The 12,314-nt window shown below is 43.9% G+C and overlaps 3 protein-coding genes across 3 annotated transcripts in view; 2 read left to right on the top strand and 1 right to left on the bottom strand.

Annotated features, from left to right (window-relative positions):
- Positions 1-243: 243 nt before the first annotated feature.
- T265_13860 (hypothetical protein) lies at positions 244-9,402 on the top strand (the record flags this gene model as incomplete). Its single annotated transcript, XM_009170903.1, has 10 exons — positions 244-330; positions 482-675; positions 3,068-3,140; positions 3,176-3,287; positions 3,325-3,428; positions 3,464-3,584; positions 5,011-5,150; positions 7,219-7,385; positions 7,817-7,914; positions 8,735-9,402. Coding segments are annotated over 10 exons (1,623 nt in total), but the record flags the coding sequence as incomplete, so codon positions are not given.
- A 187-nt stretch (positions 9,403-9,589) lies between these two features.
- T265_05789 (hypothetical protein) overlaps positions 9,590-12,314 on the top strand; it is a gene marked incomplete at both ends in the record, with an annotated part of 10,296 nt that continues 7,571 nt past the window's right edge. Inside the window, one exon of the mRNA XM_009170883.1 lies at positions 9,590-9,645. Coding sequence (XP_009169147.1) covers positions 9,590-9,645 — 56 coding nt within the window. The remainder of the gene's footprint in view (positions 9,646-12,314) is intronic.
- T265_05790 (hypothetical protein) overlaps positions 11,177-12,314 on the bottom strand; it is a gene marked incomplete at both ends in the record, with an annotated part of 33,899 nt that continues 32,761 nt past the window's right edge. Inside the window, 2 exons of the mRNA XM_009170884.1 lie at positions 11,177-11,253; positions 11,390-11,473. Of these exons, the coding sequence (XP_009169148.1) occupies positions 11,199-11,253; positions 11,390-11,473 (139 nt within the window). The remainder of the gene's footprint in view (positions 11,254-11,389; positions 11,474-12,314) is intronic.

The following is a 12,314-nucleotide window of genomic DNA, read 5'->3' as shown; positions in this document are numbered from 1 at the left end:
ATGCTGTCGATGATGATGATGGCATTATAGAAGTGAGGATGTAAGGGCCCAAATAGCAAGCGCACACAACAGTGACGAAAATTATTAATTTGCCACAATTCCTTGAATATCTCCTCACATAACTGTCGTCTGCAAAGTGATAAAGGTAATTCAAGCCTGCTCATTTGGTTTTCGGTTCAGGCACTTTCGGATGCTTGTTCTCTTAGCATCTCACTCCAAATTCACTGTCAATTTGTCTTACAGCTACTCAGGCGTGACACGGACCATGCTGTTATTACTTCTGCTGCTGTTCGTCGCCAGCGCGTTCAAGTTGCTGTTCATGTTTTCTTAGTGAGTTTCATTTGAATGTCAACCTATCTTCGCCAGTCACTCTACTGATTTCGAAGTCCACCGGAATTGGTTGGCAGTAACACATTCCCTTCCTTTTAGCAGGTGGTATTTTGAGGTATGAATCGCTTTATTCTCTTCTTATTCCCTCTAGTCGACTTCTAAATGGACTCTAGATTATCCCCCTTTGTTTGCCTGGTTCGAATGGTTGCTTTCCCAAGTAGCTGCCCAAGTTGACCCAAAAATGTGCGTTATCAGCAACACTGCTTATTCATCTCCCAAGACTGTATGGTTTCAGCGGTGCTCTGTATTGCTTACAGAACTTACTGTTTACTTCGGTCTTTGGAGGTAAGTCCCCTTATTTGCTGTTACCACGTTTTTAGAATATCTACAATTTTGAGTAGGAGTGGGAACAGTATGATGAAGCGACGGTTTATATTGACTTTGGGTTTGCTGGCTTTCAATTACGGCTTGATGATTGTTGACCGTATCCTTTCTGTCAAATGCGCCAGAGATATCCTGACTGATAAGTTGATGAAAACAAAACAAACGTTTCCAGTGTCTTGACGCTAGGATACATGTGGGCTCAACATTTAACCTAGGATTTCAAGGTACACCAGTACACCACCTCAATATATGGCACCATCTCCTTGCACTGTTGGCACGATGAAAGTAGTCGAAACATCAGGAGCTGCCCAATGTCTAATCTTTAGCAGAAGGTTGCATACTCAGTACTTTGGGTAAACGATGACTGGCACACCAAAATTATGCATTGCCACAGGCAGACACCGCAACTTTGTTATGATTGCTGCTCTCAGACAGCGCTCATTTATCAAGCCCATATACCGTCTATGTTGTGGTAACCGTAATGTGACACGAATCGCAAAACTGGACACCGTGGATCCTGAAGCCAACTCTGAGAGTTCACTTACGGCTATTATCAACATCCCCGACGTAATTCAGCCGTTTACACTAGGGATACTTTGGTATCCATTGTGTATCCACTGGATGCACACGCAACACCACATAGCCAGGAAGATTGCCATCCCAGCCATCCAGTAAAGTAAATTTCAAAGGCAACAGTGCCGCAGTTGCTAGCATCTCCAGGACCGAGATACAAAACAGTACTCATTCCTGTTTGGATTTCCGTTATCCGGGCCGTCGGGTTATGTTTCAATTCCTTCTGTGATCCGAAATGGTAAGTTACAGCTTTTCAAACTTGCGCAGAGAATGTTTTAATCTGGATTGTTCCATATTGTGAACTCCATTCTTCAGATGACCATGGACAATTTGAATCAGGATGGGAGCTTTGACCGCTTGTTTCAAGTGGCCACCAACGTAGCTGATTTTCCACTGTAACAATATTTGCCATGGGAGGACTTCAGTATTCAGGGTTCGGTTTGCCATTTGACCCGAAGGACTTTGCGCAGATGTTGCAGGTGAAATCGGTCAATAACCTAAGCGTGCCTTGTTGAAAACACCGATTTTACTGGTGTGCGGTTTCGTAACAACCCAATACGTCGTAATTTTAATCTCTGTACGCAGGTGAAAACTGTTCCAAGTGCGTTTCTTAAGGCGATCTTCGTAATTCATGTGTCCACTCTACTGCCAAGCGTCAGGTTTGTGGTTGGCATACTCTAAGATAGCACGATACCACAGGACTCTAGTTGGACGACACGTGTTATCTAATGAGCTCCCTGTGCAGTCATACGTGACAAGCATTCTAGAAGTATCTATATTTAACCGAAGCGAGTCGCCACATAATCGACCCTCATGCTAAACCGCTGTGATTCCGCCTGGGATGGTGAAAATAAAGTGCAGTCTTCTGCAGGTGGCAGCATATGGACACTGGCCTCATACAGCAGTATCTTGGTCAGCAATTGCGTCGAATTGAACAGGTAACCGTCCAAACAATATTCACCTGGTATATCAATTCTCCAATCTCAGAGGCCTCTGCGCAGCTGTTTGTTACATAAAGACTGAAGAGGACTTGGATTAGCATACGAACCTGACTCACCGCCATATGGATTTCGGGTTGGTTAGTGGTAGTCTCGAAGGCATGCACCCGGGCTCTCATCTCAGTGTGGTGAGCTTTTATAATAATAATAAATTTGTCCGGACAGCCAGGCTTTCGCAGGACGATCCATGATGTTTCTTTATTGACTGGGTCGAATGTTTGGGTGAGGCTACGGGCAAAACCGATACATGTCTCTAAAGCTTGTCAAACGTTGAGAATTCAGAGTGAAGCTGGAATGGTGAACAATCTGGACAACCTATTACCTACTGGATGTCGTCGAGATCACTATCCATGATTGATGCCAGGAAGCGAAACCAAAAGGTAACGAGGACGGCGGCGTTAAATAGTGAAGTCTGAGAATAGACTAAGAGCTGTGGTGGACATCGAAAGCTCGGGACCAGCCGATACGATCGACTGAGTAGTACATTACAAAGATATACATGTATCGCGATATCTCGAATATCGTAGCGACTGAAACATGAGGCGGCCTGGTGCAGCACATTCAGTTGCCTGAGAACATTACAAACGAGAGATTCAGCTGAGTTCCAGGTGAGTCTCTCGAAAAACCAAATTAGTTTGCAAATGAGTGTATATTCGCTAAGGTAGTGTCAGGTACTTTGTTAGATCTGCTGTAGAATTCTCTACCTAGGCTATATTTTTGTCCACACCTCTTAAACGAAAAAAGCGAGAGTTGATTCGATGAGCTGCTATTCTTGACCACAGTTCAGATATACATTTTCAGTACAATGGATTCCTTTTCGGAGTGCTCCTGCTGTCTGTTTCGTTTCTTATTGAAGTGCGTGAATTTCTCCAACTAACAGTGTCGTTTAGGAATGTTATGTTAAAGCAGCTGTGTGCTTCACGGTACTGTTAAATTTAAAACATCTATTCCTCTACGTTGCGCCTGTTTATTTCGTCCATCTCCTGTTCAACTATTGTCTAGGTAAGCTCAATTTAATTGACTATCCACTTTGCCCCAGCTCGTGAGAACCGTAGTTTCCTTTCATTCATAGGCAAGTTTTCCAAGCTCGGGGCCGCTGTCACAGTTACCATGCTGATATCCTTTCTACCTTTTCTCTCAGAGGTTAGTCCACTCCATTCCCATAGTTATTCTTTCAGACACAGTTGAGTGCAATATATTCTCGCTTGTTTCCTTTCGGTCGCGGACTAACTCACGCGTATTGGGCCCCAAATTTCTGGGCTCTCTATAATGGGGCTGAAAAATTTCTTTGTGCATCAAGTAAGCTTTGTGTTTCCTGCTATCTTCTGCGTTGTATGAGTCAGTCAGCGATGGTGTAGTGTCTTTCGGTGTAGAATACATCGCATGTGCACACAACGATGCCTGTTTAGGGGAAGAGCATGATTTCCCTCGGTCGTGATTTGTTCCCCTCGCCTTATTTTGAGAAAGTAAACTCCACCAAACACCAGCTTATTAAAGTCATGTTTACTGCGAACTAATTTCGTTGCCTAGACTGTCGAAGCATGATAATGTTGCGTTCAACAGGGACTTCCAATGCGTTTAAATTAGGATCGAATATTGATTGAAGCGTAAATATATATCCGAACCAGCGTGTCCCATCTTCAATGAAATATCTGACTTAGTTTTTTTATAGGTTGACCCAGCCGAGTACCAAACGAATAAGTTTTACTCTGAAATAAGATGCGCTACTGATAACCTCAGAATCGTAATAAACCGACTTTCAATAATCCAGCGAACAACTGCTCCAAGCTTCTTACGGCTTTATGAGAACTTTTTACTTGAACAAGCCGTGCTAGCCAAGTAGCTGGTACTGAGACTATAGGCGGACCATCACAGTTTAGCAGCAGATGCCTGACTGTAAGAACAACGTCGAATATTCGTGCGAGCCCGCAGTTTTACGTGTTCGTGACAGATGTGGATCTAAAAGATGAAGTGATGAAAGCAGAAGTGAAGGATTATCGACATGACCTTGCGTCTTCGGTGCCATACAGTAGCGGACGTATGTACTCACTTCCGCATAGGATTATTAAAACGAGGCTGGTGAAGTCCATATCGATTCAAACGATGATGTAAACAAATGTGGTTACACTGGCTAGTGCTCTAAATTCACTCTCGGTCCAAAAAATTAAGTCACCTTGAGAAAACTTCGTAGGAGATTATGATTTGAGTTGACCCGATAAGCGCCCTCTCCACAATCTCGTTCAGTGGTTCTAAGTTCAACACAAAATCATCTAGGAAATCTCGCTGCGGTGTTTTGGATAGTAATCAATTCATTTTGCCCCTTCCCGTGAGGATTGAATCCCCAAGACTGCATCTCCTCTTACAGATAAGAAACCATTCGGTCTGATTTGGTCATCTCCACTAACTTGTAGCTCTCGATTCCTTATTCTGATCCTGGGTCGACGAAGCTGTATCGGCTGATACTAGTCTACTTCGGCACACGGCTATTTAGCTGAAAAACTGAACTGAGACTCATACTGATAGACTAGTAGCATCAAATGTCAACGTGTTCAGTTCTTCGAGAAATCTGTTTTACTGAGCAGCTCTTCGATCATAACTAGACGTCATCTGTTCTACGAATTTCTGATTCGCTGTTGTGGTTACATAAAATCCTACCTTTTCACATTCATGTGTAGGGATCACCTAATGTGACCTTTTCTTGATCTGTACGCAATTCTCCTGTCAGACAGCCGTTTTGGACTGTGGCCGCATTTGAACACATCCAGCTCATCGATGACACGAGGACTTGTGGAATCTGCTGATCATGTGGTCTTACCGTCAATCCGTCCTGTTCACACGGCTGTCCTGGTTATTGGCTCGATGCTTGTGAGTACTTATTTCGCCAATCATATGTAGTTCTTCGAGTTTTGCTTTCGGGGTGAACGTCCATGTATATTCTTGTAATAATCCAACGTCCAGTTTGATGTTCCCATTTCTCAACCGTACGAAGCTCTCCGCCATCGTTGCGACTTACCGACCGTCAGTTTACTGACCAATCATCACCAGAGACAACAACATCATGTTGATACTGATGCTTCACTGCCATACAGCCATGAAGTTCATCCAACTATATTTCAAGCCTTAGAATGAAAAGAGTGGGTCAGGGACCGGATCTAGTGCCGGTCTATCGCAAGCACTCTGAGGTGGCCACACTTTCAGGCGCTCAGCCAGACGATCTGGAAACTAACAGCACGAACGCCACTGGAATCAGTGAGGCGCTATCTCTTGCAATGTATGTCAAGCGCAGGAGGGGTCACGGGGACCTAATCTCGGAGGCGTACTGCACTAACAACACCCAAACTCTTCGATTTTTCAGACCCTTCTGCCAAGCCATACGTTGTCCACCTTGCAGTTTCTATCATTCTGAAGTAAGCGCGGAGAAAGCACTCGTTTCGGTAGACGGTTTTTTACTTTTCGTAGCACGTGGCTGAGCAGCCTCAGTTGGTGCTGGGTGTTTTCCGCGATTGAGTCCGCTGCACAACCCGTTTTCTAACTACGAAACGGTCATGTGACCGACCTGATGTGACACAATGAAAGCCTTATGATGGGCATCCCGTTAGATTCGAAGCCTGTGGCCTGACGATTATCCGGATCCATGACTAGTTAAGGCAAGTGATGTGATTGCTCATAAATAGGCAGACCGTCGGATCAGGTCAACAACAGCCTAGACAATCATATCGAAGTTAAGAGTAAGTATACTTTCCTAACAGAGCACACCACTGATGGGGTTGTTGAAAAATAAAAAAACTACCCACTACAGGTTTCGTCTTCCTCGGGGTTCATCGAGTTAGACAAGAGATTCTGTTAAGTCTCCCGTTGACACAGCTGATTCGCAAATGAATGTATTTCGTCAGTTGCACAAACTTGGCCTTCAAGCGGTTGGTGGAAACTCAGGGTGATGGGCTACGGCGGATTTCCCTATTCAGGAAATATGCTGCGTTGTCTCGAACATCGTGCAGGCGTTCTCTGTGCAGCACATCCAGTTGAAAGGTGTCATTGAGAAATTGTTTGATCTTCTGTTAACGATAAAGAATTTTGTGAATGAGTATATTTCAAGATGGTGTATATTTGGCGTGACTACCGATGGTGCGTACGTTCGTCGGAGAGGCGGAGAAAAGGAACTTCGGGGACTCCTTGTTCAATAAAAGTTCATCGTATTGCTAAGAGCCCTTTGTTTATCCCCATATGTACGGTTGGTGGTTGAAGACTCTTAATTCATTTGGTTTTGTCACATTTCTTAAGGAAGCATGAAGTCTGTGCTACGTCTGTAACGAGCGAAGTTGTTCCTGTGACCGACCAATTGAAGTCTCGTTCCACCGACGTACTGGTATGCAGCTTTAGCCTTTCCTTTGATTCGTCTGCGTTTATCGGTTCTAGGGTTGTTAACTGGGATGGGTTTTTTGTCCACCAACATTTGACAAAAAGAGGTGATTGCATTGTGCATTTGACTAGTGATAGAAATCGATGACATCGAGCGCTCACCTAGGTTTTCGTTAATTGTGTTAGTCAATGACGGATGACACCATTTATGCTAGCATAAATTTTTTTCATCTTTGTGGCCGTATTCATCCGAACACACGTCAACTTTATCGCTTGTTTGGCCTGATACTGTTCGCTTGTCCCGGATCCGTTCGTTCCAAATCGGAATTTCAAACTTTCCCATCTGAAAATGCTTGTGTAGGATGTCTGTTGGCTGATGACCACAATTTTTTCGCACATTCCGAGAAACGTCACTCTCCGATTCCATGTCTTTCTTCCCCATCTACAGGTATACAAGGCCTTTCTCCATCAAACGATTTCTTTTCGTTTTCGCAGTGCAGGTGATCGTGTTCCATATTTTGACCCAACTTTCGGTTCTAATTGAATACTTACCAGTGTTTTTATTCTTTATCAGCCACCTCTCCTACGTTGTGCTGCGAAAAGCTCCGCGTTCAACGATATGCATGTTTCTGTACATTATCGGGAATTCCTAACTGCACTGACGGGAGCTGCATGGGCGTCGTTTCTCTTTGGTTGGCAGGTGCACGAAAAAGCGATTATTGTGGTCCTATTGCCTTTGAAGTACGTCCTAACATTTAGCAAACATTTTCGAACTTAGGTGTGTGGAGAAAACGATTATTAACTGTCTATGACTATTGCCAGGATTTTCTGTCTGAGTTACTTGCAATGGAATATAATTTCACTTGCTGTGGGTTTCAAGCTAATGGACGTAATCTTTGTCCTGTTCGCATGTCCCATCACCCTGCAGATCACAGCCCTAATGGATCTTGTGACTCGTGAACAGTGTTGGCTGAGGTTGTGTGGAGAGCATACTGATCGTATTCGAAAGACTATCAGGTATGGAACAGTGCCAATTTGCACCAGCACCAAGGGTTATAGAGAGTTGTTAAGGGTAGTGTATAAATCGACATCATTGCCTTTTGATATGATCGAAATGTGCGATGATTTGTTCGACCAGTTTACTGAATTTCTTGCGTCATATTTTCTTTCAGTTTGTTGGCGATGGCTGTTCCGAACTTCCGCTCAATCGCATTCTACGCTACGACGATCGGGCACTATAGTCTTATGCCGTTGATTCCTACTAAAGCAGGTTAGTATTCGTCTGCATTCTTTGATTCGACGCGCTGCCTATGATTGATCGTTTCACCTCTAGCCAGGTAGATAATAAGTGGTGTTGACTTTATCAACAATTCCAAGATCTATCGTCCCGTTTGGTTTTCAAGCTTCTACCAATATCAAATGAACTAGCAGTTTTCTGCTGTGTGAATTTCTCGTTCAATTGTGCTGGCTCCGAGAAGCTTGATACACTGTTTCTCTAAGATCGTCAAAAAACACACTGGGCTTATCATTAAAAATTTATGCAATTTTCAATCGGTATCAGCTGACCTACTCTGTAACACTTGGTCTTCGATACATGTTCCATACATTCCCGTATAGTTTTAACTCCGTTTTATCCGAATGATCTGGACTGAAACAGATACGTAAGGTATTTCGTGCCCCCGATGTCCTAAGCCGTCGTTCAACGCTGGCCCGTTGGCTCAGATAAGGTACAAGTCCATAGGATATAGACCTAGTCGTGCACATCTACAGACACCACATAAGTTCTGACGCATACAACACTGCGAAAAGTAAAACCAATCCCAATGCATCTTGTATTCCTTCTGATATCGAGTGTCTCAACGTTCTACGTGACAAGCGTCCCTCCCACTGCTTCAGTGAGGTGTTAGCATCTTGATATTTCAGATTCAACCGTCCAAGTTGAAACCCGGACGTGACAATTCTCCTTTAGTGCCCTTGGATGCTTAGGTCACGAGTTGGAGCACCTAGCATTTACGGTTAAGGATGCTTTTATTGTGGGTTACGAAATAATAAGTGGTATCAAACAAGCGTGCATCTTCTCCCTTATTCAGAAACGCCTGCCGTCCTCTTCATGTTCTTGTCGTATACCACAATTCATTGGCTGGTGTTGTTTCGTTTGCATCCTGCCTCTACAAAAACTGATATCTATCAGACCAACGGACCCCTAGGCCGTTTAGCCAGCATACACCTGTGGGGCTTGGTTCCACTTTACGTGGCTTCGTTCATTCTTTGGCCATTGATTCGAATGAACCGTGGGTTGCCATTCCTGCCTCTCATGGCGACATCCATGTACACAGCCATCGGATTATGTCTCGGATACGTTTACTTTCTCTGGTTGAGTTGGCAATCTGATGAGGCTTCAACGATTGTAGTAACAGAGACAGAAGGAACACGTCAAGTGAAGGAGAGAGAAGTGAAAGGAAAACAGGAGAGAACGGAGAAGGCAGACGAGAATCAGCGGACAGCGGAGCGAAAATTTGGAGAAAAACCACCGGCGATGGAGAGGATATCGGGAGGAAGACAACAAGAAAAATCCGTTCCACCAAAATCCAACAAAAAGAAGGCAAAGAGGCATTGATATCGGCGGTTCTCCCCGTTACTGACACGAATTGTTCCTACCGCGTTCCACCCAGTGCAATGTTTTTACCTCGTGATCTTGCTACGTTTTTGTTTGGAACATGAAGCCCGCTGTTGAGCACGTGATGAATTTATAAATGGTCATTTTGATAAAGCCTGTCGATTTTTATCCTCCATTCATACGTTGATGTGATCATATTGCTAGGCATCCAAGCTCCTTAGGGATAATGGGTGTAGGCCGGGCAATGACTTCTGTCCCGATAGCTTCATAAGTTTAGCACAGAATTTCGGGTGCACTACCCCCTCGCAACATCAACTCAATCGTAACAATGTCGTATATCTGGCACCAGAACCACCGTTCGGAGACCACTTTGTCTTTGATTAGGTTAGTAGGCAAAAATACCGACCTTCTCAAACAGGTCGGAAAATATAAATTCGACCTTATCGCTTACAAATGTTAACCACATTTTTTTCGGGAATCACAAAAAGCAAGCGCTGCTTGACATGACAGTCGATGTCCCCCTGGCAATGGAGTGCTAGAACGATGGAACGTCAAATCTAGCTCGACCGGGTACCTCAAGTGGTATGGTTAATGAGTCTGTCAGCTGTACCCATGGTAGAAATGAGTGGTCCAATCGCTAGGGTTTGTTGCAACGAATCAGATCCACTCTAGAGAGTAAGCTCCACGCTGGTTGACCTGGTTTTAATAGTGGACCATAGCAGGTAAATTACCCAGTGACACCCCATTTGTATGGCTGCTAACGTAAAACTGACCCAGATCACTCGATGATGCCGTGAAGATTGAGACACACCTGTCCCTTCAAGATGATATGTGAATCGTTAAGTGCAGTCGAAAATATTCCGTGAGATAAAAACCCATCAGAGGTAACCTATTAAAGTGCTAAGAAATCGTCCGGAACCAATGAAACCACGGGCCCTTTCGTTCTTAGTTCCTGCAGTTATGGGTCGGCTGCTCATCACGACCGCCGTTGCACATTAGGCATCAATGGGTAAAACAAGTTCAGCTCCAAATCGCATCTTAAGCATTCTACCTTATCAATAATTAAAAAGCGTACGATTTATTTGAGATTAAATTTGACCATGCAAACCGAGTGGATATTCAGGAGGATATCGATTTTTTCCATTACAACGGAAGGCTCTTTCTGCATGCCACTTTGGGTCACTTAATTAAGTACAATACCTCAGGAGATTAGCCGTGTCACTTCTCTTCAGAAAGGTCTTGGGAGAGCCACAGGGTCGAGGGGCTAACTGTAGGGTTATGTGCACACTTTAAGTGATTCTGTGGGATCGATTATTGTTTCGAATACTGTAGGTCACTCAAAGACGATTCCTCCCCACTTAATCGTCTCGCGGTATGAGCTAAGAACCCTCCTTCCAGTACAATACTTAAGTTCCACGTTTACGGTACTATCCGCCTATCCCGATAATACAGATGTGTACAAACACCAAGTTGATAATAGACTTTAGACTAGTCTCATCCATTTCGAGATCCTGACAGTCAGTTGAAATACACGTCAGTGGGGTGAAAGCTGACACCAGTATCCTATCTGGCTTCCAGCCATCCATCTCATGGAGGACGAAAATCCTCAAACTCTCAAGCAATGATTCAACATAGCTCAGTTTTTCTTCACCACCAACTATGTTGAGCCTACGCGGCAGACAAATCCATTTCAGCCGCGAGGGGCATCACGACCATTACCATTTGGGTTGGACGCCTGCCAAACAGAAGACCGCGAACTAGCGGTAGTTGATGTTTCTACAAAACTTTGTTTCCCGTGGACGAGTTTCCAGGAAATTCAGAATTTGCCTCATGTATTAGACTGATGAAAATTTGCTTAGTCAGAACGCACAGCATAGAAAGTACAACCAATCTATTTACATTCTTATGTACACTGAAAAAATATTCTGACTACAAAATTACTGGGTATTATATGCCAAATAGACGCGTCTACTGAGCACACCACCGATGCACCTGAAAAAAAGGACAATTTGACACCAGTTAACTTTGATTCTGGAGATCCCATTTGTACGCATTCAATAATATACTTAATTGACGTTAACATGTAAGCTAAGTTGGTGTGCGTTCACTAGGATCATCGTTAACATACTTGTTTGAATCGCCAACCTTTAGCGAGGTCAGCAGGTTTTCCTTCGCACTTCTGGTGGCCTGAGAGTCGTACGCCCGCATGAGGCTGTAAGATAATAAAACACCATTGAGCTGAAGGCTAGATACTGAAAAATGTGGCTTTGAGTTTAGTTGCTAATCAAAAGGTGATTTGGTTCGTGGTGAACAAGTGTGATCAATGGGAAGAACTGAAAGTTGTTCGCTATCTATTCACAACTGCACGTCTTGTAAGCATCCTTGTGCTCCCTTATTCCTGATTTGTGCACGACCTATACCTTGTGCTGGCGGCTAGTGGTGAATACGGCTGACGGAAATATCCGGCTACTGCTCGTCATGTAAGTCAAGAGACCGCTAGTGATTGGCGAATGAAATCCCCACGTGAATTGAATTCACGTCACGCAAGTTATGTGAATGGAGAAGAAGGATCTATAAAGAGATTCTCGGTACTAACCGACTTTCCTTAATTGAAAAACTGCTAAGGTCATGTTCTGATTCATTGTTAGGACCAAACTTGATAGTGGAGCGAAGGGACGAGCTGGTGAATCACGTGCAATCTGTAGAAGGGTGGTGGTATCTGCCCGGACAAGATCATGAGTTGCCTATTGATGGTACGTTGACCACTGGATTAGACTTTGATTTAACAAGACCCATACTCAATTGGGCACCGGTGTCTTGATACCCTATGCAATCTGTGGGTGGTGGTATCTGCCCGGACAAGATCATGAGTTGCCTATTGATGGTACGTTGACCACTGGATTAGACTTTGATTTAACTAACACCATACTCAATTGGGCACCGGTGTCTTGATACCCTGTGGGTATATATATATATATATATATATATATATATATATATATGGGGGGATCTCTCTTCACGCTAATTTCGTTGTCTGAACAGAGCTGCACATT

Source organism: Opisthorchis viverrini (assembly GCF_000715545.1).
Source record: "Opisthorchis viverrini unplaced genomic scaffold opera_v5_114, whole genome shotgun sequence".
In the NCBI taxonomy this organism is placed as follows: Eukaryota; Metazoa; Platyhelminthes; class Trematoda; order Opisthorchiida; family Opisthorchiidae; genus Opisthorchis; species Opisthorchis viverrini.
This window is presented reverse-complemented; position numbering and strand designations above follow the sequence as displayed.